The sequence below is a fragment of the Amphibalanus amphitrite genome, unplaced genomic scaffold, assembly GCF_019059575.1.
Source record: "Amphibalanus amphitrite isolate SeventyFive unplaced genomic scaffold, NRLGWU_Aamphi_draft 002418F_arrow, whole genome shotgun sequence".
In the NCBI taxonomy this organism is placed as follows: domain Eukaryota; kingdom Metazoa; phylum Arthropoda; class Thecostraca; order Balanomorpha; family Balanidae; genus Amphibalanus; species Amphibalanus amphitrite.
The window spans coordinates 1-22,877 of record NW_024883861.1 but is presented as its reverse complement, the minus strand read 5'-3'; the positions used below and the strand labels follow the sequence as shown (position 1 = coordinate 22,877).

At 59.1% G+C, this 22,877-nt stretch overlaps 3 protein-coding genes across 3 annotated transcripts; 1 reads left to right on the top strand and 2 right to left on the bottom strand.

The window, feature by feature from the left end:
* Positions 1 to 9: 9 nt before the first annotated feature.
* Positions 10 to 10,345, top strand: LOC122376954 (UDP-N-acetylhexosamine pyrophosphorylase-like; the record flags this gene model as incomplete). Its single annotated transcript, XM_043356928.1, has 6 exons — positions 10 to 97; positions 5,067 to 5,632; positions 7,222 to 7,547; positions 8,094 to 8,279; positions 8,647 to 8,688; positions 9,373 to 10,345. Coding segments are annotated over 6 exons (1,368 nt in total), but the record flags the coding sequence as incomplete, so codon positions are not given.
* A 47-nt stretch (positions 10,346 to 10,392) lies between these two features.
* Positions 10,393 to 13,103, bottom strand: LOC122376951. The gene is made up of 3 exons (XM_043356927.1): positions 12,816 to 13,103; positions 12,064 to 12,264; positions 10,393 to 10,965 (listed from the first exon to the last, which is right to left on the bottom strand). Exons 1-3 carry the CDS (start codon positions 12,900 to 12,902, stop codon positions 10,945 to 10,947), a joined length of 309 nt encoding a protein of 102 aa, XP_043212862.1. The 5' UTR covers positions 12,903 to 13,103; the 3' UTR covers positions 10,393 to 10,944.
* Positions 13,104 to 14,553: 1,450 nt separating this feature from the next.
* On the bottom strand, positions 14,554 to 22,452 carry LOC122376949 (tyrosine-protein kinase BAZ1B-like; the record flags this gene model as incomplete). Its single annotated transcript, XM_043356926.1, has 7 exons — positions 14,554 to 14,559; positions 14,858 to 15,070; positions 18,874 to 19,543; positions 19,845 to 20,011; positions 20,225 to 20,531; positions 20,833 to 21,245; positions 22,309 to 22,452. Coding segments are annotated over 7 exons (1,920 nt in total), but the record flags the coding sequence as incomplete, so codon positions are not given.
* Positions 22,453 to 22,877: the final 425 nt, after the last annotated feature.

Genomic DNA, 22,877 nt, shown 5'->3' with positions numbered 1-22,877 from the left:
AGGACAAGCTGGACGATCGGCTGCAGCCCGTCACCCGGAGGACTTTGGCTCGGCCGTGCGCTCCTCCCAGGAGCGCTCCGCCAGTTCGAGAACATCGGTTAGCACGGGCGGGGTCGGTCACCTGGGTCAGTCACCCCCCCACCCCAGTCACCAATCCGCAGCGAGAGGCGGCAACTCTCTCTCTCTCTTCTCTCTCCTCTTCTCTCTCCTCTCTCTCTCTCTTCTCTCTCTTCTCTCCTATCTCTCTCTCTCTCTCCTCTCTCTCCCCTCTTCTCTCTCTATCTCTCCCTCTCTCCTGTTGTTTACCACGTTTTTAGTTTACGCGCTGTCGGTCCCTCCCCTCCATAACCCGTCCCAGCAGTGTCCCGCGCCGGCTCATCTCCCGGGGAGAGGGCCGTGGGTGTTTTCCGTGGTGCGTCCGTCTACCTGTCGGCCCTGCCGTCCCTGCGCCGGCGGCGGTGCCAGTCGCCGGCGCACCCCGCCAGCACCAGTGGCCTTGGTGGGACGTCCTGTCAGCCAGCCCGCTCGCACGATTCTCGTGAGCGTGAGGAGCGATCTTGTCATCTGGTTTTCCAGCTCGGCTGCAGTGGGGTCTGGTCACGCCGCGGACTACTATTATGGCCAAACGATATCTTCAAATAACAATACCTGATAGGCATTCTCTCATAAATTGGCGAAGAGTTTCTCATTTCATGGCTTCTTCACTCTTTTTTTAGCCCAAGGACGTTAAATATATTAAACCGCGAGTAGGTAGAACAAATCTAAACGTCGAGCCGCTGGGCGAGACGTTTAAAAGATTTTTCAACCTACGAGCGGTTTAATAATTTATCCTGTACCGCCGATATGTTTCGGGCGCTTAAAGTTAAAAAAAATACATTTTATACACGACATAACACAGACTAGACGAAATGTCTACTAGACGTTTAACAGTTGGTTTGGTTAATTTTCTAGACGTTTAACAAATCAGTTAAACGACATCTGTTAATTTTTTTCTTTGCACGTAAAGCAATTGTAAACACTGTCTACGGAGCGCGATAATATATAGTAAACGCGAGTAGGTAAGAACATATGCGAGACTTAAAAGATTTTTCTACCTACGAGCGGTTTTTATTTTTATCCCGTGCCGCCGATATCTTTCGGGCGGTTCACGGTAAAAAATACCACGACATATTTCAAACTAGACGAAATGTCTGCTAGACATTAACAGTTTGTTAATCGTCTACATAGACGTTTAATAAATCAGTTACATGACATCTGATAATTTTCTCTCTTTGCATGTGAAGCAATTGTAAACACTGTCTACGGTGCGGGATAAACTGAAATTATTGAATTCACGCACACTTTTACAATAAAGCAAATTTCAAACATAAGCATAGGTAGGTGCAGATTTTCTTCAAATTCATAGTAGCTGCAGAAACGTGCAGGGTTAAATGTTATTTTACTGAGAGTTAACATATTTAGGTACTTAAATACCAATTGCTACAGGGAGGTTTCTCTAGTACCTACCTAGTGCTTGACCGATTCAAAAGGGTAGGTATCTATTTTGAAATAATTTATCTATTACAACTGCCTGCCTTGCTGATAGGTATCTTTTCAACTGCCTAATCAGTAATCACTATATCGGCACCACTGTAAGCTGACTGAAACCAGATAGTTTCTGACAGGCCTAAGGCCCTATGCGTCATCGGCGTGCGGCTCCATTCAGCTGTCGGAGTCACTGTGATCCATCGGCCGCCGCCGGGCGACTAATTGCTCGTGTGTAGTCTTCACAGCGCCGCGTAACGATACGAGGGCTCAGGGCGCCCCGGGTCACGTACTTGACCGGGAGCCCACGATCAATTAGGCTGACTGCTGAGAGCGCAAGATAAGCCCTATCGTGCTAATGGACGTGTACTTGAGAGGGGAGCGGGTACTTCGGACCCGGACGCACGCTCTCGTACCGGCCGTACCTACTATTCGGTCGGTATGTGTACCGGAACACGCACTCGTCACGGTGAGACGCCGCCATATAATTGGCCCACGCCAGGAACATTCCGTCATGGGCAAAACGACTCTACACATAACACCCATATGGCGCAAAGGCAGCTTGAAAGTGACTGCTTTTGCGAGTCGTATTTTATCTATTTTTAGATCAGTAAATACCCACATCCTAATAAATACCGATAGGTAGATGACGCAATTTTACACATATCTGAGCCCGCGAAGACCTCGGCGGGAGGGTTAGCCCCTGGTAACGCTCAGCAGTGGAGTGCAGCAACTATTAGGAGCGTTTGCTCTGAGCTGCGGGCGGGCCAACGTGCTCGGCCGGCGCGGCCACTTGCTGTTGTGATGCTGTGACCGCCGCACCAGGCCGCCCCCCCGCCGCCCCGCCTCGCCCCCTGGCCCCAGCAGCCGCCTGGCAGCTTAACGGTTGCAGACGAGACCGGCCCTATTTAGAAAGTAGAAGTCCTTGAGAGAAGTGACGGCGGCAATACCGACATTGGCGCGCCCTGCAATGTACAGCTATCTGCGGTCCGCGTGAGGTCTCTGGACGAGATCCGCCCCCCCCCCCCCCGGGAGGTGTTGGTGCGTTACGTCCAATGCACGCGCCGTACCCCGTGCCACTGCGCGACAGCACCGCGGGGTGCCAGCCACTGAGCTGTGAGGCTGACAGGGTGTGGGGTCACTTCGAAAGGCCGCCTCAGCTCTGCACACATCACCTGATGTGCATTAATGACGCCTTTCGACGCCGACCGGTTTCTGCGGCTGTGGCGGCAATGTCGCCGGCTGGCGGGGTGGTGGCGGCGTCCAGCCCCTTCAGAGGGCGTTCAGCCCCTCACAGCTGCAGTCACAGGACGAGCAGCCAGACTGTCCACCAGCCAGCGGCGCAGCGCCCAGTTCCGGCTGAACATGGGACAAAGTCCCGCAATATCGCGATTGACAACCGCTTGTGATCGAAATGCTTATAAATAAAAATAACTGCTGATTATAAATTAAAAAGTTTGTCTGCTAGGTATAGCCGAAATAACCCGACATTCACCCAGGCTCACTCGCGGACAACAGTAAAAAGCGGGCGAGTTAAAATTATCATCCCGAGATGGCGCTAGTGCCCAGCGCTGCTACTATGCTGTACCGCATGGCCCATTCATTGGGCCGGGAGAGTGCGGCCGGACCGGTACCCATTGCGACGGTACGGTGTGCGCCAGTGCCGCTGCTAGCTGCCGACAGGCCGCTCTGCTCAGTAGCCAGACGCCACTGCTTTCACCCGTTCCCCACAAAACGCCGGCACGGCTCAGCAGAGCGGCTGTCACCACCGCCTCGGCGCGGCCCTGCCACCGACAGCCCGCTGTCATAGCAAACACTCGGCCCCGGGTCCGGGTCCGGCCGGAAGGGTCCGCAGCGCGCCGCGCCGCGCCCTGTGCGTCGCGGCCCGGCCGCCGCCGAGCGGCTGCACAGTTTGTTTGTCGACTGACCGCCGCTGGGTCATGGGTGTGGTGTCAGACGGACCTTAGACCGTGTCCGGCGTATCAGACCGTACCTCTCCGGTCAGCGGCCACTCACTGTTCCGCCTGCCCTCCCCCTGCCGCCGCGTGCGTCACATTTCCGGCCAGCGTTCATCTGGCGCGGTGGCGGCCACTCAGATAGTGAGTACTGAGTAGTGATCCCCCTCGGCGGTGCACGGGCCGCACTTCGATCCGTGACCGCGCTCTTCTGGCGCGCCGCTGCGACTGAGAGATGAGCCGATCGGGGCTCTGATGGCGCATTGTGTCGCGGTCAAGTCTCCACTTATACACTGACACGTTCCCAGGCGCACTCACATTCCACTTGATGACGCAGTTAATTGTTGAACCTCACGTATCGCACATAATATGGTCTCTGGCATTTGGGGCACTTAACTTACAAGCTGATTCCTTTAATAAAGTTGGGTAGGCAATGCGGGGAAAACCTCAGCGGCTGCTCCAACACAAATGTCAGTCAGTCAGTTTGTCGTCAGTTTGCGCTCTCCATCTGCAAAGCAGCCATCCAGCCTCAGTGTTTAGGCCGCTATTCGCCCCGTAGCCGTTGTCGATCTACAGGCATCATCGACCCATGTCCATGCTGCATCCAACTCCTGACCCGCGCCGTCCGAGACAGACCAGGGTTCGTTCTTAAAGGAAAAGGGCCACCTTCGTGAAATATGAAGATATCGTTGTTTTTCATTTTGACATTATTATTTTTCATTTTCTTTTTAAAACTGGTGCCAGAAGTGCACAATTCGCGAAAAAGTATTTAAAACTATTTAACATATTGGTACTATGTTGATACTCTCTACGGCACCTACTGTATGATGGCATAGCGATGACGTCACACTCAAGCCAATCAGCGTTCAGAAGACAGACTCGTCGGATTGTGTCAGATAAGCTGATTGGTTAAAGCTGAGCTGGTTGGAGCTGATTGGTAAAAAACCAGCCTTGCCGCGGGTGGCTGTATTGTCGGATAAGAACGCATTCCTGGGATAAGGACGCATTCTTGGCGTATTTTCTTTTAAAATTGCCGATAACTACGAATGGAGGCCGAAATCGGCCGTAAGGAGATAAACAGACAGGTTTTCGGACACGGGCTACAAGATGGCTATCTCAGTTTCAATCCCCATGTTAAAGGTGGCCCTTTTCCTTTAACCGTCTGCTCTGACACTGTAACCCTCTGTGCTCGGACCTTCTCACTCACCCGCCGTCCTTAGAATCTGGGAATCGTCCTCAGAGGTCTGCTACTGTTACTGAAACACCTCCCTCCGACAGGTCTGCAGAGGCGGTCCTGCAACTGACCCCCCCCCCCGCCCCTCTGATAGGTCTGCAGAGGCGGTCCCTGACTGACCCTCCCCGCCCCTCCGACAGTCTGCAGAGGCGGTCCTGAGTCCCTGACCCCCCCCTCTGACAGGTCTGCAGAGGCGGTCCCTGACTGCCCCCGCCCCTCTGACAGGTCTGGAGGCCGTCCCCAGTCTGACCCTCCCTCTGACAGGTCTGCAGAGGCGGTCCTGACTGACTGACCCTCCCTCTGACAGGTCTGGAGGCGGTCCTGACTGACCCCCCCCCCCGCCCCTCTGACAGGTCTGGAGGCGGTCTCGCGCGGCGAGGTGGGCGTGCTGCTGCTGGCCGGCGGTCAGGGCACTCGGCTGGGCGTCAACTACCCCAAGGGCATGTACGACGTGGGCCTGCCGTCCAAGAAGTCGCTGTACCAGCTGCAGGCCGAGCGGCTGGCGCGCCTGCAGGAACTGGCCGGCGAGGTGACGGGCCGCGCCGGCGGCACCGTCACCTGGTACATCATGGCCAGCGAGGCCACCAAACAGCCCACACTCGAGTACTTCGAAAACAACGACTTCTTCGGCCTCGACAAGAAGGACTTGGTGTTCTTCGAGCAGGGCACACTGCCGTGTTTCACATTCGACGGCAAGATCATCCTGAAGTCGCCTAGCAAGATCGCGCACGCGCCTGACGGCAACGGCGGTCTGTACCGGGCGCTGAAGCGTGAGAACATCCTGCAGGACATGCGCGGGCGCGGCATCAAGTACCTGCACGTCTACTGCGTGGACAACATCCTGGTGAAGATGGCCGACCCCGTTTTCATGGGCTACTGCATCTCGCGTGGCGCCGACTGCGGTGCAAAGGTGAGCGCCGCCTTAGTCTCTGATTCCCCACTGTGCAAGCTGTGTCCTGTGTGCACCACATAGGCTCTGATGGCGCCCTGCAGCGCTGCCCTGGGCTCCACCTCTCTTGGGGGGGGGAGCCAGCCCCCCCCCCTGGCCAGTCCGGGGCTGTCCGGACTAGGGACTGAGCAGGACCGGTGTGTTCGGAGCAAGCTTTCCCCGGAGGGCGTGTAGCGTAACTTCGAACTCAGCGGAGGACTCATCGGACCACTTTTACCACAAACTCTGTAAGGCCAAGGTCGCCGCCCTCGAGGTTAGCCACTCTCGTTGTCCGAGCAAGGTGAAGGTCTGGCGTAATTGGGCGCAGGGACGCCCCACGGACGGCCGCGGGCCGTGCTCGGTCCGCTGCTCGGAGTCTGGGTGGGGCCGGCGCTGTGTCGGCGCCGTCCCGGTCCCCCCCCCGCCCCGCCCTGTCCGACCGGCCATCTCACCGCCCGCCGGCGTTACACACCTGACCTTGACCGGAGCTGCTGCACCGCAGGAGCGGGCGGGGTAGCGGGCACACCCAGCGGACGCCCACCTCAGTAACTAAACCAGAACTATATCCCAGTCGGCGCGAGATAAGGGGTCAAATGTTAGCGATAGGTATAGCAACGCGCACAATGCCATGAAAACGGTTTTGATATACCAACTTCTACGGAAAAGAACACAACCTTTCTTTTTCACAGCTTCCTTGACCCTTGGCATTGTCCACTCGAATCAACTGTGGCGCTGTTCCTCCGGCGTCCACCTGCGCGTGCGTCGTCAGCTCGTCAGATCTCGCACCCCGATATACCGTTTGCGTGCCACACGTGCAGCCGCATCGTAAATGCCGGGAGACGAGGTTTATCGAGCGTGCGTCAGTCCACGTCGGCAAGGAACGCTATCATCACCTGACCGTGCGAATACGACTCGCTGTGACGCCACGAGCGATACACGTGCGTTCCCGATTTATTGCGGGCCTATCCAGCTAATCGCCGCGAAAATCTCGAGTCCGCGCGCCGATCAGATGACGCGTCACGAGTGCGGTTAGCGGCCGTGTGACGCGTCACGACTGCCCTCGGATGGCGGCCGTATGACGCGTCACGACTGACCCCGGATAGCGGCCGTGTGACGCGCGTGGACCGCTGAATGAGGGAGGGCGGGGCCGCAGAAGAGCGAATCGTCTCTGGTACTGGATATTGGCTTGTCATAAAACGCGGTGGCCATGACAAGTACCAGGAGCAAAGGCAACGAGTACGGGCGGAAAATTGGCACATTCGCAGACAGCCGTAAGTCATTTTCAGCTTCTTTGTTTCACTTACGTTCGATGAGGGCGTAAGATTTTAGCGATACGAGCCTCGCAAAGTCCGCCTTGCGTCAACACATTGCACAAATTCCACCTTTCACAACCACCTCCAGGAAGGCGTGGCCCCCATTGTCACCGTTATCAGTCCGTGAATGTCGCGTGATGCACAATGGCTCCAATGGGTGGGGTCAGAACTGAGACGGACTAGTTCCACTCTCCACCCCGTGCCAGCCGCCTCCTGCCGTGTGCGCCCCGCCGTGTGTGACGCCCCCTCCCCTCCCCTGTGGTGGAGAAGGCGTTCCCGGAGGAGCCGGTGGGCGTGGTCTGCCAGGTGGACGGCCACTACCAGGTGGTCGAGTACTCGGAGATCACGCTGAAGACGGCGCAGAAGCGCAACGCCGACGGCCGCCTCACCTTCGGCACGGGCAACATCGCCAACCACTTCTTCACGGTGGACTTCCTGGACCTGGTGGTGAACGAGCGCGAGGCGGCGCTGCTCCACCACGTGGCCAAAAAGAAGATCCCCTACGTGGACGACGACGGCGTCACCCGCAAGCCCGAGAAGCCCAACGGCATCAAGATGGAGAAGTTCGTCTTTGACGTCTTCCAGGTGGCCAAGTAAGTGTAGCCTGGTGTTCTGTGCCTGAGGACAGCGTCCCAGACGGCACATGTCGTCCTTGCCTGCGAGGAATGTGGATCACGGGAAAATTAACGGGTCGCCGCCTTCACGCGGGCACCATCCGCCTGCGACAGGGGCGCCGCTTATCGCTGAGGATGACCCGTTTGATTATTGAACCTTCGCTGGTGGCCAATATTGTGAATGGGTGTCAGCAGGCTGAAACATGCCAGGGCCAAACTGTAATACGTAAGAGGCATGAACTTCATACGATGTACGAGACCTTGGGCGCGATCGGACGCGCATGTGATCCGACAGTGACTCGTCACCGGGTCCGCCCTCGAACTTCGGTCACTGGGCGGCCGCTTGATTGTTGTTACATCCGGAGGGCCCGTCGTTCCGTTTATGTTATGTGGTCCAACACAGGGTAGGGTTGTATGAACCAAGACCATCAGTCAACTTCGCAATTCCGTGTCGTGCGGCAACCAATGCCGTCCCTCCGCCACAATTGCCTGCCCGTGCTGACTCGCCGCCCGCGCCGCCGGCAGCAACTTCGCCGTGTGGGAGGTGCCGCGGGAGGAGGAGTTCTCGCCGCTGAAGAACGCCGACGGCGCCGAGAAGGACACGCCGACCACGGCGCGGCTGGCGCTCTGCTCGCTCCACCAGCGCTACGTGCTCGCCGCCGGCGGACAGTTCGTCACCGAGAACGGAGAGCCCCTCCCACTGATGCCCAGGTGAGCGGCCCGGCCGACCTCCGCGGTCCACCCGCCCCTGCCCACCCGGGCGGCACTGGTGTCATCGGCGCCCAACTGCCCGCTCTCTGCCGCCTTGATATTGTTCAGACGTGCGTTTTGCCTGCCGCGTTTTTCAGTGGCAAGTGTACGAGTATACTTATGCGTCTTTGCGCGGTAAATCCGTCCCCGAGAGTATCGCTGAGGCAGCCGTCAGCGCTGCCCGCCAGTGTACTTACATACCTACCTACTATGTGGCCGGTGTCTGTGTTGATGGTCGCAGTACACCCAGATCCCCGGTCGACCGCTGGTGACTACCTTCTGACACCAGCCCGACCACTGCTGACACCAGCCCGTCATCTGTCCACAGCCCGGCCGCCGTCGACGGAGAGGAGGCCAACAACAACGAGGCGTGAGTACCGCAACCGGCCCCTCCCACTGCGCCCATCCACACTAGAGTTCGGATACACTTCTCCCACCCCGCACAGACATACACTCCTCCCACCCCGCACAGACATACACTCCTCCCACCCCCGCGAGGCCAGAGTTCAGTGATACGCCAATCACCTCACTGCTCTCACCCCCCCCCATTTCCGGGTACTGGTCTCGCGTCCCTCAGCCGCCCCTATCTACCTCCCACCTATCGCCAATCTCCACCTCCGTCTGCCGCATCACAAACTCGAGTACGGGATGACGGCGGCAGCCCCGCCCTGCCCCCTCGGCGGCTCCATCCCCACCCTGGCGGGCGGACGTGCCGACGGGACCGATACGGCGGCAGCAATCCACCGAGTGAAGTCAGGCCGAGCCGAACATCTATCCCCGCAGCCCGTCCAATTCAGAGCGCAACTACAATCGCTAATCGCAACAAGGCATGCATCACACGCTTCTGTCATCCTACTGCGATTGTTTTTTTTTTTGTAGATTCCGAGTTTTTAATTTGTCTAGTCTCTCATGGTTACCCCCGGTGTTAGGAGTGTTTATCCAAAGTCAAACACTAGCCTCGGACTGACTCGCAGTCTGCACCGCCCCTGCCGCTGCACTGACCTGACCCGGCTGCCCAATCCCGGCTGACCCCCTCCCCTCGTGCCGTTCACAGCCAGAAGGCGTGGCTGCAGCGCGAGCAGCCGCTGCTCTGCGAAATCTCGCCGCTCGTCTCCTACGCCGGAGAGGGCCTCGAGCCGCTCGTCAGTGGAAAGAAGTTCCTGCCGCCGCTGCTGCTCAACGAGCGGCCGGCGCCGACCTCAAACGGCCACTGAGGTCGGCAGGGCCGCCGCGCGCCAGTACAAACTGCCAGCCAGCCCGGCCCGCTCCGCCGGCGGCCCCCGGCGCTCGGGCCGCGCTCCATTCCGGCGCGACGGGATCGGGCCGCTGCGGCCCACGGCGGCGCTCCGCTCAGCTGGCGCCAGCTGGGCCCCAAGTGCCTTCAGTCATCCTCTGCTCCTGTGGGGAATCCCGCGTACTGGCAGCGTGGGAGCGCGGTACAGATATTGTGATAAACGCGTACGCACGGGTCGTAGTAGGATCCCGAGTTGATTATTTTTATACGTGGTCGCTAGGCAGTAGGCGCACAGGGTGGCTTGTGCAATATCATGTGATGTCATTAAGCCGGCTCCGGCCGCGGCGTCCTGCGGGCCACAGCGGTACAATGGGCGACTGCGTGGCCGCATAGTGACGTAGCGCGGGCCGGCGCGTGGAAACGAAGGCGACGGCTAGTTTTATAGCTTATTTTAGGTGGTGCTTTGGCTTGCGCAGCCGGTTATCCGTGCGCGCAAGGTGGTAATTCCAGGCGAATTTTATGCCTCCTGGCCGATATTTTGACAACTGCCGAAGTGACGTGATCATTATATATCTGAGCGGTGTTTACGCCCTCCTGAACGATAAAGCATATTGTTGGATGAGCGAATCATGATGTTAGTCCAATCGGTATATTCTATTTTTACAATATGGCACGTCTCCACTCATCTGGGGTTCGATGTCGGTGATGTCTTCTTTTCGTCTTTAAGCATGCGACTCTCTCGTGTCCTTTTTACTGTGCACATAGTCGATAGAATACACCAGCTGCCACGATACCCCGTCTTGTTGCGTGCGTCTCTGTCCGGCGCTCACACACGCCGGCGGGAAGTAGAAGTCATATATTTTTTCTCGAGCATCAGAAACATCATTTAAATAGGCCGAACACCGACTACGCGGCGGCGGCCCGCCGCCAGGGGAGCAGGTACTGGGGTCGCCTTCGAGTTACGGCGGCCGACGCGCCGCCACAGCCGACTACGCTAAAAGGAATGACCGGCAACGAGCACAGGCGCGCGCGGGCGCGCGGCGCAGCTAATACTAGCGTACAACAGACGACCGGAGTCGCGACGGGACGCCCACCCGCGGCTCACTGTCGCTCTCTTCGCCAACGACCGGTCGCGCCCCGCTGGGCTCAAAACAACGCGCTCACTCGCTCACAGTCCGCGAAAAAGCGCACACTCGGTGACCGGAGTGCCCCTCCCTCGGCCTCCGCCAGTCACTGTGTGGAAGTGGGGCGCGGGCGAGGGGAGGGAGGGGGGGGGGGGGGGCGCCGTGCCCGGCCCCACTCACCGCCACCGAGCCGACGTCAACACAGCCCGTCGGTCGCCCCGGCCGGCCTGTACAACAGTACGAAAATATTCTAACAGCGTCTATCTCCTCACTCTTCATACTCGAAATCCTGAAACGGAAAGGGGAGCGCGTTAGTGAGCACCCGCCGTGCCCCCGCGCGCCGCCGAGCGCGGCCGAGCGGGGGCGTCAGGCCGGACGGACGTGCACAGTACAGTCGGCGGTATCATGACCATCCGGTCAGACCACGGCAGAGGCCGGGCGCAGGGGAAATGGCGCAGCGCCGCACCGATTGCCGAGAACGAGCACCGGAAGGCGGCGGGGGAGCTGCACAGTGCACAGACGCGGCGCCCACCAATCGGGCGCGGCCTTGGCCACATGATTCAATGATCAGGGCAGTTAGGTCAGCGGTCATATGGGAGACTGGGAGCATCCGAGAGGGACCGGGAACAAAGGGTGTTGGGCGGGGCACGGGGCACAAATGGCGGCCTAGAAAGAGGATCACAGGAGAGATGAACAAAAAGGTTAGAGGGTGAGATAACTAACAGGAATGAGAGAAGTGAGTGAGGGGGTGGGGGTTCAGTCGGTCAGGGTGTAAGGTAGACAGTTGACGAGGTTACAGGCAGCAGGTCCCAGCGCAGTGTTACGGACGCCCGATTAGCAAATGGGCATAGTACGCCGGGCAACAGCTAAAAGGTGTCAGGTAAAGGGGTGCCAGCCCTCTGCAGTCAGGGGTCCCACCTGTCAAGGACAACTGCTGAGGTGACAGCAGTCAGGCCGGGCGGCAGCAGTCAGGGGCGGCAGTCAGGGGCGGCAGCCAGGGGCGGCGGCAGTCAGGGGCGGCATTCAGGGGCGGCAGTCAGGGGCAGCAGGAGGTTAGGGGCGGCAGCGGTCAGGGATGGCAGCGGTCAGGGGCGGCAGCAGTCAGGGGCCGCAGCGCAGTCAGGGGCGGCAGCAGTCGGAGGCGGCAGTCAGGGGCGGCAGCAGTCAGGGAGGGATCAGAAGTCGGGGGCGGCAGCGGTCAGGGACGGCATTCAGGGGCGGCGGCAGTCGGGGCGGCGACAGTCAGGGGCGCAGCAGTCAGGGGCGGCAGTCGGGGGCGGCAGCAGTCAGGGGCGGCAGCAGCAGTCAGGGGCGGCGGTAACAGTCAGGGGCGGCGGCAGTCAGGGTGCGGCAGACCAGAGAGCCCGCCGCCGGCGGCCGTCCGTACCTGGCTGATGCGCGGTCGGATGGGACGGGCGCGGTGCTCGGCAGGCAGCACACACTGGCGGCACTGCCAGGCGTCCACGAGGCCGGCCGCGCTGGCGCAGCGACGGTGGTACATGCTCGGACACGACTGGCACACGGCCAGCTCGTTACGCCGCGAGGAGGGCAGGTCGCAGTACATGCACACGGCGCCCACCTGCTGCACCTGCCGCGGCCACGGGGGGGGGGGGGTGTCAGGGGACGGCAGGGGCCACGGCGGGGGCGGGTGGGGGGGGGGGCGTCAGGGGACGGCAGGAGCCTTGTCACTAACAGCTTGTCACCTGAAAAGGAGATATGTAACAGTCGGGTTTCCGGCGGACGAGTGTGTCCAACTGGGCCGTCCGTTCGTGCCACCCCGTCAACTGGGGTCAGGGTCAGGGTCCCTCCCCATCAGCCGCCGGGAAAGCCAAGCCTTCTGCCGGTCACCCGACTGCCCGGCGCGGCCACTGTTGAGATCAACAACATGAACGTTGCCTTAACGGTGCCGGGGCGGGGCGGTGTGTGGAGACTGATGGCGACGCAGAGGGTCGGATACACAGCGGCAGTGTCAGATACACAGCGGGGGGGGGGGTCAGATACGACAGCGGTAAGCCGGCCAGATACACAGCGGAAGGGCCAGACCTACGACCACTGTGGCCACCGAGGCCGATTCACGCCAGAGCCGCAGATAGCACACAACTGACTGTCAAAACTCAGTCCCGCTGGCGCCGTGCTCACCAGTTCTATTTTGCTGGGCGACGGTTTGGCCGGCCGCTGGGGGCTCGGGTGCCGCCGGGCGCGCCGCTCGCCGTCGCTAGCCTCCATGTCGCTCTCACTGCGCTCGGCGTACCGTTTGCGCGGCTGTCTGCGGCAGCGGCCGCCGTGCTGCTGGCGGAGCGAGGGCCGGCGCCGCGCGCGCCGGCCGCCCGGCTCCGCCTCCTCCTCGTCCGAGCTGAGCTGACGGATCAGCCGCTCCTCCTCCGACTCGGTGTCGGCGGTGACCACACTGCGCCGGCGCCGGCCGGCCGGGACGGCGCCGGCACCTCGTCCTGCTCAGCGACCAGCGGCCGCGGCCGGCGCTGCGGCGCGCGCTTCCGCCCGGAGCGACCGTCCTCGGGCGGACTGGAGCCGTCCTCCGCCGCCGGTCCGCCGTCCTCCGCCGCCGGTCCGCCGTCCTCCGCCGCCGGGCCACCGTCCTCCGCCGCCGGCGCACCGTCCTCCGTCTGATCGGCCGCCTCCTCCTCTGCGTCCTCCTCCTCGTCTTCTCTCCTCCCTCCTCTCCCTCGCCACCGTCTCCTCCTCCTCCTCTTTCCTCCTGCTCCTCCTCCTCTGCCTCCTCCTCCTGTCCTCTGCCTGCTCACCGTCGGACAAGCTGGCCCTGGCCTGGCGCAGCAGCGCAGACGGCAGCGGCGGCTTGGGGCCGACCGGCCGGCCGCGCACGCGCTTCCTGGGCGGTGCCTTGCAGTCCATGCACTCCCATCCGGGCCTGGCGGCAGGACGGCGATCAGACCGCGTTACACACTACTCAGTCGGGCACCGAGAGGGGTGCCGAACAATACCAAACGCTGACATCACACAGCGCACCAAACACAACCAAAAATGACAAAACCATGGGTTCTGGGGTCCCACGACTCCTACACGATGAAATGTGCGCTTATATGCGGAAGTGGCAGCTACAGTAATAGCGTAGGACCCGATGATGGCCGGAGCAGCCCACATCAGCCGGAAATTTACACAAAGCAGCTCACATCAGACGCATTTACACAGAGTAGCTCACATCAGACGGATATTTACACAGACCAGCCCACATCAGACGGATATTTACACAAAGCAGCTCACATCAGACGGAACAATTACACGAAGCAGCCCAAATCATACGGACATTGACAAGGAGCAGCTTAGTGCTCACGTCAACAAGAAATTTACACAGAACAGCCCACAGCAGGACAGATATTTACACAGAACAACGCGCATCAGGCGGACATTTATAAAACAGCTAACATCAGATGGGTATTTACACGGAGCAGCTCGCAGACGGAGCAATTACACAGAGAGCAGCTCGCAGACGGAGAAATTACACAGAGAGCAGCTCGCAGACGAAGTAATTACACGGGGCGGCTCACATCAGACGGATATTTACACGGAGCAGCTCACAGACGGAGCAATTACACGGGCAGCTCACCGGACGCGGAGCAGCATGGGCGGTCGTGGCACGTCTTGTGGAACGCGGCCGGACACTTGGTGCAGAAAATCATGTCCTTGGTCCGCTGAGGCGCAGCGCGGCACTTCCTCTTTCGGGGGAGGCGCCTCCTCCTCCCCTCCCCGTCCTCCTCCTGCGGAGCGAGGGAGGACAGTCGGTGCGCGCAGAGGACAGGGTAGTGGCTCAATTGACACCACAATGACCACGGTGGGCCACACAGCGTCCAACTCGGTGTTACTACATGCCAGCCGTCTGCCTGCACCCCATTTACGAGTTTTATGCCTGAAGATTTGACCGAAACAACACGCGAATTTTCATCTGCCAATGCCCGCAACTGGCACAGCTTCCCGACGGCAGGAGGATTCACCGCCCCACCCCACCCCCCCCCCCCCCCCACCCCCCCCCCCCCCCCCCCCCCCCCCCCCCCCACCCCCCCCCCCCCCCCCCCCCCCCCCACCCCCCCCCCCACCCCCCCCCCCCCCCCCCCCCCCCCCCCCCCCCACCAGCGGGCACGCCGGCTTACAGGAGGCCCACGCGGGCTGCCCGGCGGCACGGGCGCCAGCAGGGACGGCCGACCTACCTCGTAGAGCGGCTCGTCGTCGACGTATCTGCGGGCGCGCTGTCGGCGGCCGTGGCGCGGCGTCGGCGGCACCGGCCGGCAGCCGTAGCACTGCCACTCGGCGCCGGGCACCTCGAGCAGCGCCGGCCGCAGGCAGTTGCAGTGGTAGAGCTGCTTACAGACGGCGCACAGCGCCACCGCGCCCTCGCCACGCCGCCGGCACACGCGGCATTTCTGGGGAGCAGCGGCCGGCCGGCCCGGTCAGCGGCGGCACAGAGAGCCGAGCGGTCAGACGCAGAGAACACCAGCGCCAGGGTCATCACAAACATACACTCATCCAATGACTTAACCCGCGCCCCGTAGGCCTATCAGCGGACTCTGCCACTCGTATAAAATGCGCATCGATTCGATGTAGCTCGTCACAGGGAGTCTAATCGTGGTCTTTGTTTTGCGCTACGTGGTCTGGAATTGCTTAAAATTGAGTTTAAAGTTTGACGTAATCAATATTGAAGTTTTTTTCGCCATAGCTTGGCCAAAAAAGAGGCACCGATCTCAAATTCAGCATGCGTATGAAAGAAGGTAGAGACTATAACCTATATTCCGTTTTTTTTTTTGCGAAATTCCAAAACATTTTGGGATTTTTTGCCATAAAATCCAAATATGTATTACTTTTTATTTTGGCGGTCAAAATCCAAAAATTTCAAAAAATCCGAGATAGTAGCCTTATAGCCCTGGTAATTCTACACCTTTCATGTCAGAGCATTTTTCTGTATCTGCAAAGCTGTAGGCCTGATAGCTGTTCCCGCAAAACCTTTCTAGGGTCAAAAAATGGCGGAACATGACGTCATTCTGACGTCATTTGTGGCCAACCTATCGTAGCCTTAGGAAAAATTGGTAATAATGTGTAAAATTGATGCCGGAGGGGTTCTTAAAGTTTGATGACGATAGATGCAGTCGTTTAGGAGATATCGACGGAAAAGGACAGGGAGGCCGTTTCGCCCTCCCCCCCCCCCTACGGGGCGCGGGTTAACATCCCAGTCACCCGATAAGTCGCACCTGTGTGTGATTCACATAAAGCCTATAATCTCTTTACGATGTCCGCGTTTCTGCCCGTCGATAGTGCCAATCACAACAAACACTGCTCGCTGAGTGTGCGGGCTGCGGCGGCGGCTGAGGGAGCTATCGGCCCAGCCGGAACTCGGCAGCGCAGTAGGTTTCCATCAGACGTGTCATTGTCAGGACGCCCATTAAAAGGCCGATAGCAGCGGCCGATCGGGATTAATTCGGTAGCGCTCATCGCCGACACATATCGGCCGATAGTCTATCGTGTGATCCCCTCGACCGCTGCCGACGGCGGCCAATTGACCTTCACGCCGGCCACGACGGCGGCTATCGGACAAGGGCGCCGATCGCGTCCACGGCCCGGGTCACGGCTCGGCAGCCGCCCCACCTAGGACCGTGTGTCAGCACAGGGCGATTCTGATGGTGATTTGTGATTTTAGGGCATATGTCAACTAGGAACGGACAGTAATGCTTTGGCGAAGCAGAACCACTGTGCCCGCCGTAACACAGTTGTAATTGTAATACTTCACCTTTGCTCTCGATGGATCTCAGGGTCAAGGCCATGTCAACAATCTAAGCTGACGTCTAGTAGGGAGTGGGGTGGGTTGTATCAGTTTTTACTCCGAGACCCATAACCTCGTAACTATCCGTGATAAACTCATTATTTCCATACTTTCCCCTTCCTTGATTCTTCTGCTTTTTTGTGCAAAGTAACTTTTCCGCTACCTCTACCAGTTTTTCTTCTACGATCTCCCGAATAGAACAATGTTTTTGATACAACTTGCCCCATGGCTTGGGTGAGTTGTATCACATGGTGGGGTAATTTGTATCACTATTTCACGTTTCAGGGAGTGTGCTTGCTACTGGTTTTGAACATAACAGCAACATTAAATGGGGTTAATACAATGTATAGGTATGCTCAAAGACTTCACTTTATTAGACCAAACTTAGGTCAATGCAATCCCAACGAAACATCGAAACGAACGAAACATCAACAGACTAGACGCAAAAGTGGCCCGTTAAGAGCAAAGAAGCCAACACATTGTGCCGAAATGGAACGAGCATTGACTAGCTACCTACAAACGCGAGCCAGGGCTTAGCTTTCGCGATCAAAAGCAACATACCCATACATACATACATACATACATGTTACAACAAACCCCACCCGGCTCTGATACAACATGTACCTAGCCGCCATCTTGGAAAAAACATACTCGTGCTCAAAAAACAGCGGACAGCTGGAGAAATCCGTTTTCACTCACGCAGCCTTAGAACCTACCCTCACCACCGCTACGGAGATCTTTCAAATTCGTGCACATCTAAATGCCCAGAACACACATTTTCTTGCAACTTATTTTTTTAGAATGACATTAAAAAAACATAAAATCGGCTCTCACCTCGAGACGCGTCCACTCAGCCACAAGACAGAACGGGGAAAGATGGCGCCCGGAAAACCTCGTCGGCTGGTCGTGTCGCGAGCGCCATCCATTGGATAAGTTTGGCACAATTCGCCCTGATACAACTTGGACATGATACAACTCTCCCCGCTCTCCCCTAACCTCGAACGTATTCCAATCTCTTGGTGTGTCTGGCGAGATTTTTTAGCTTCCTAGTGTTGGGAAAAAGACCCTCTTAGGTCCTAGTTGGGTCCAAAAGAGTTCGCTCTCCTTTACAAGCTTATACTCCAGCAGCCGAAATTTCCGGCCCATGTGATGGAAAACTGCTATCATTACATCTAAAATGTGCAGTAATAATATTTAGAGTAACACCTTTTTATCACTTGTCACATTTAGTAAGCCAAACATCTGGCGCTGCAGTCGGTACTTCTTAAAGTCTCTCCGTCGGTTCTCAAATGTCGGTTCTCCGGAGAGATTTTATTCTCCGCGCGGCACCAAGACACGAAACGACAATTCCAGCACTGGCTGGGGGTCCGATCGACCCCACTCCCTTACGTTAGCACCTGTGAAGACGCCCATAGACTGGCGACGGTTTACATTGCAGTTGCTTTTGTACGACTGTAGTCTGTACGGAATGGTGAGCAGCTACGACAAAATCACGTAGGAACTCCGAGCACTCTGCAAAAAGGGTGGCTAAAAGATAAACTTGACAGAATCATCAGGCGTCTGGGACAATTTTCCGTCGGTATTGGAGAGACACACTCGTATTGAAGGCCCATAAAACTCATGTAGGACCAAAATTAACGGAATATCAGGTCAGCCAGCCTTTTCATGCAGGACGGTGCTCCTGCTCATCGGTCTGCCAGAACTTCGAGATGGTACAGTCCACAGCAGAAGTAATGTGTGGTTTCAGTCATGGGTATGATCTGCTTCTGAAGCCTAGGAACGATTAGCTAGACTGCAACGAGACTTTAAATGTAGCTTACATGTATCTTCACCCTTGCAGCTACAACTTTATCTATTGACGTCTTCTTTTTTCAATCAGTCCGCATTTAAAAATCGTCGGTCAAAGCCATCTGTTGAGATTGGTAAAACCACACATTACTTTAGCGGTGGGCTGTACCAAGAGCATCTATCCGATATCTGGGCGAAGGGCACATGGCTAGGGAACAGGTCTAACCTAACTCCAATCAAAATAACCCAGAGAATCGTGCAGCAGGAGCTTCACAAGCCTGAACCACCCAGCGACCCCGGACAGCTCGAAAAGGCGCTCAGGTAAACCTGGGCAAACATCAGCCCTTAGCATCTCATAACTTTGTGCCCAGCATACCTGCTGGTGTTCTCACGTTGTCCCAGTTTCATGGAGAAAATAATGACCGTTGTAATGAATCTGTTGCATTACTTTCATTGAAAGGAGGGACGATTTGTGAGATATCAAACCTTTTGCCGCACCCTATACTTTAGTGCGGCGGAGAGGTCCGTACCTTTTGTGCGGTGGAGAGGCCCGTACCTTTTGTGCGGTGGAAGGTGCGTACCTTTAGTGCGGTGGAGAGGCCCGTGCGGTGGAGAGGTGCGTACCTTTTGTGCGGTGGAGAGGTCCCAGCGGATGGCCGAGTCCAGCAGGCCGACCAGCACGTGCAGCCGGGAGAGAGTGCGGCAGGCGCGCACGGCGTCCGCCCAGCGCTGGCCGCCGGCCGCCAGCGGACCCTGCAGCACGTCGCGCCGGATGTGGCGCTCGCACTCGAGCACGGCGGCGCCCAGCCGGTCGGCCGTCTCGGCCGCCAGCACACGCTCGGCCCACTCGGCCGGCTCGGGCACGGCGCCCAGCCAGCCGGCCGACAGCTCCTCCTCGATGCCCAGAATGTCCTCCTTCAGCGTGGAGATGAGGAACTGGTAGCCGCCGGCCTCCTCCTGGTCAGCCGCCGCCGCCGCTCCGGCGCTGCCGGCCGCCCCGGAGTCCACCCGGGCCTCCGCCTCCGGCTCCGGGTCCGTCCGGGGCCTGGGCTCATCGGGCTCCGTTCTGCTTTCCCGGACAGACTCTGTGTTGGCATTCGCGTCCGCCTCCACCTTCACATCCGTCTTGTTGTCAGAATCAACGCCGGCCTCGGCCGGGGCCTTGACCGCACCCGCCTCGACGTCGCCTGTTTCAGCAGACGTTTCCGGCTTGGTGGGGGTCGTTCGAGTATTCTTCGCAGGCTCGGCGGAAGGTGTGGCCTCCGTCAAACTCGTCTTTTCAGGTACTGGTTCACTGCAAAACAAACGCCACGTAAACGAAGGACCTAGGCTGGAACTTAACTTCTACGAAAACTTTTAAAGGAACTAACTTGATAGCCACTACATCACATTATGTACAGCCTCAAATGCCAAAAAGCAAGCCGACTTAAAAGTTTTGTGGTCAATGACTCATATGAAAGCCGTTTTCTATGCATAACAGCTAGCCTAAAATGATGAAATAACATCAGCGCTGCAGCACTGTATCAAAAGAATTGCGTACAATAACGGCCATAGCGCCCGCTAGTTCCCGCGGCTCGGCGGCGCCGCCCACTCACGGTTTGGCCGCCAGCGCGGTGCGCAGCCGCTCGTCGTGAGCCGCCAGCGCCTCGCGCAGCGCCGCCTCGCGCTCGCCCTTGAGCGCCAGGGCGGCGCGGAGCTGCTCCAGCTCCGGCAGGGTGGTATAGCAGAACCAGCGGTTCTCGGCCGGCTCCGGCACCGTCGTCTGCCCGGCCGCCGGGGCACGTCAGTCGGCAGAGAAGGGGAGCACAGACACGCTCACCGAACAGTGAATAGGCATGCAGTGAAGCGATGATTCATACCATAAACAATATACATAGATCGAAGAAAGCTAAGCGCAACATTTCATCCATTTCCTAGAGAAGGTCCCACAACTCCCCAAACCGGCGGGCTGACCCAGGATAAGTTGGCAGCTGACCTGGTCCTTTTCGAGCAGGCTGCGCCGCTGTACGACGGTGAGCGGCTGGTCGTCCTCGTCAGAGGACGTGTGGTGGTCGGTGGCCGGCTGCACGCGGTACTCGGTGGTCTGGCGGTCCGCCCAGCCGGCCTCCACGTACAGACCGTCCGGCAGGCTGTCCAGCAGCCAGTAGCGCCGGTGGTGCCGGTCCCGGCCGAGTGGCGCCCGGCGCAGCACGCGCGCCGCCTCCGCCTTCAGTGACTGGTACTCGCGCGCCAGCGCCGCCTCGGCCAGCGCCTTCCGCTCCGCCTCCAGCTCCTTCTCACGCCTGTCGGACGGACGGACGTCGGTCGGACACTGACCATCCACAAGGACACAACGAGTCGCAACGCACGACAGCGATCTGAACTGAACGGGACGCTGCGTTAATTAATTACTCGAAATATCCGTCCCGCATCGCAAAGTCAACACGGATTTAGCAGTACCGCGAATAGCATAGCATTAGACTCCACAAAGAGGCTAAAATGGAGTTATTCGGCCCGTGAGAGCTATGCGCCCCCTTACTTATCTCATTATTAGGATAAAGCAGTAGCCCCCACCGACTACCACTGTCGCAGTGGCCAGCTCACCTCTCCCGTTTCTCTCGCTCGCGCTCCTCGCGTTCGCGGCGCGCCTGCTCCAGGTTTCTCCGGGACCGTTTGGTTCTCGAGGCGAGGTCGTCTCCGTCTCCGATGGAGGTGTCGGCGCCGTCGGCCGGCGGCGCTGCCGGCGCCGGGCTCTCCGGGTGGCCGGCCTCGGCGCCGGCTGCGGCGGCGGCCGGCTGGGGGGCCGCGGCCGCCGTCGCCGCCGCCTCCTCCTCCTTGCGCTGGGCCTTCAGGTCGCGCGCGATGGCGTCCCTGCGCAGGCAGAGCTCGCGGTGCCGGTCGGCCAGAGAATCGGTGTCGAGCAGCCGGTGCACGAGCACGCGCAGCACCTCGAGCCGCTCGGCGGTGGTGAGCTCGAACAGCTCGCACTGCTCGAGCCGCTCCAGCAGCGACTCCGACTGGCGGCGGCACACATACAGCGGCGTCACCGGGGGAAGGGAGGCACACAGCGGCGTCACCGGGGGAAGGGAGGCACATACAGCGGCGTCACCGGGGGAAGGGAGGCACACAGAGCGGCGTCACCGGGGGAAGGGAGGCACACACAGCGGCGTCACCGGGGGAAGGGAGGCACACACACAGCGGCGTCACCGGGGGCAGACACCCGGTGCAGGGCGGCACACACAGACACAGCGGCAACACCGAGACAGCACACAGCCGCAGTATTACCCAGACAGCACACAGCCGCAGTATTACCGAGACAGCACACAGCCGCAGTACCTATCACCGGGGACACACACAGCGGTACAGGGCGGCACACACACAGTCGCAGTATTACCGGGGGCACACAGCCGCAGTATTATCGAGACAGCACACAGTCGCAGTATTACCGGGGGCACACAGCCGCAGTAGCACCGGGGGCACACAGCCGCAGTAGCACCGGGGGCACACAGCCGCAGTATTATCGAGACAGCACACAGCTGCAGTATCACCGGGGGCACACACAGCTCCGTCATCCGGCGCACGGTAAATTCTCTCTCGAAAGCACCGCACCACAATGCGACGGTGCCGTCAAGCCCAACCGAGGGAGGACTGCTAGTTTGAGTCATTGAACGAATTGACCTGGGGGATTGATGAGGATGTCGCGGAGGAAGGGCTGAGCGAGGGTCGAACCGATTTTAGCCGTTGGTTCACCGGACGTGCTTCCTTTCACAGTTTAGCAATACTTCCAAGAGAGACTATACATTATACATGGCGGCACTCAGGGGAGCAGCCCGGGCACGGACAAAGCTTCCCAACAGCGCCAAATTTACAAATGGTTCTATCAACAAAGTATGCTCAATGCTCATGGGCTTTTGTCGCCATCGCCATTCACACCTGCCCCGGGCATACTCTGTATCTTTTGTGTAACCCGATCGGCATCTCCCCTGGTCGTCAGCTGATCAGCACCCCCATCTGGCCGTCAGCCGATCAGCACCCCATCCCCCATCTGGTCAGCTGATCAGCGGCCCCTGCTCCCTCAACCAGGTGCTCGTCGTGCTCGTCGCCGACGTCGCTGTCGGCGTCCGAGTCGGCGTCGGCCGGCCGCAGCGCTAGCCGCACCAGCTCCGAGGCCGTCTGGGGCGTCACGGGCACCTGGCGGAGCGGCGTCGACAGCTCCCTCCGACCCTGGATACAGAGCGACACGTCAGACAGCTCCCTCCGACAACAGAGCGACACGTCAGACAGCTCCCTCCGACCACAGAGCGACACGTCAGACAGCTCCCTCCGACAACAGAGCGACACGTCAGACAGCTCCTCCGACTACAGAGCGACACGTCAGACAGCTCCCTCCGACCACAGAGCGACACGTCAGACAGCTCCCTCCGACCACAGAGCGACACGTCAGACAGCTCCCTCCGACCACTGCACAGCGACACGTCAGACAGCTCCCTCCGACCACAGAGCGACACGTCAGACAACTCCCTCCGACCACAGAGCGACACCTCAGACCCTCCGACCACAGAGCGACACGTCAGACAGCTCCTCCGACCACAGAGCGACACGTCACACAGCTCCCTCCGACCACAGAGCGACACGTCACACAGCTCCTC

What these genes read in the sequence shown, in the direction of transcription:
- LOC122376951 (XM_043356927.1), bottom strand. Translation starts at nt 12,902, where the DNA reads ATGGAGGCTAGCGACGGCGAGCGGCGCGCCCGGCGGCACCCGAGCCCC. An exon ending in CGCCCAGCAAAATAGAACTG is followed by an intron (nt 12,265 to 12,815) that starts GTGAGCACGGCG and finishes TGGCCGCGGCAG; the next exon opens with GTGCAGCAGGTGGGCGCCGT. An exon ending in TCCGACCGCGCATCAGCCAG is followed by an intron (nt 10,966 to 12,063) that starts GTACGGACGGCC and finishes TTTCCGTTTCAG; the next exon opens with GATTTCGAGTATGAAGAGTG.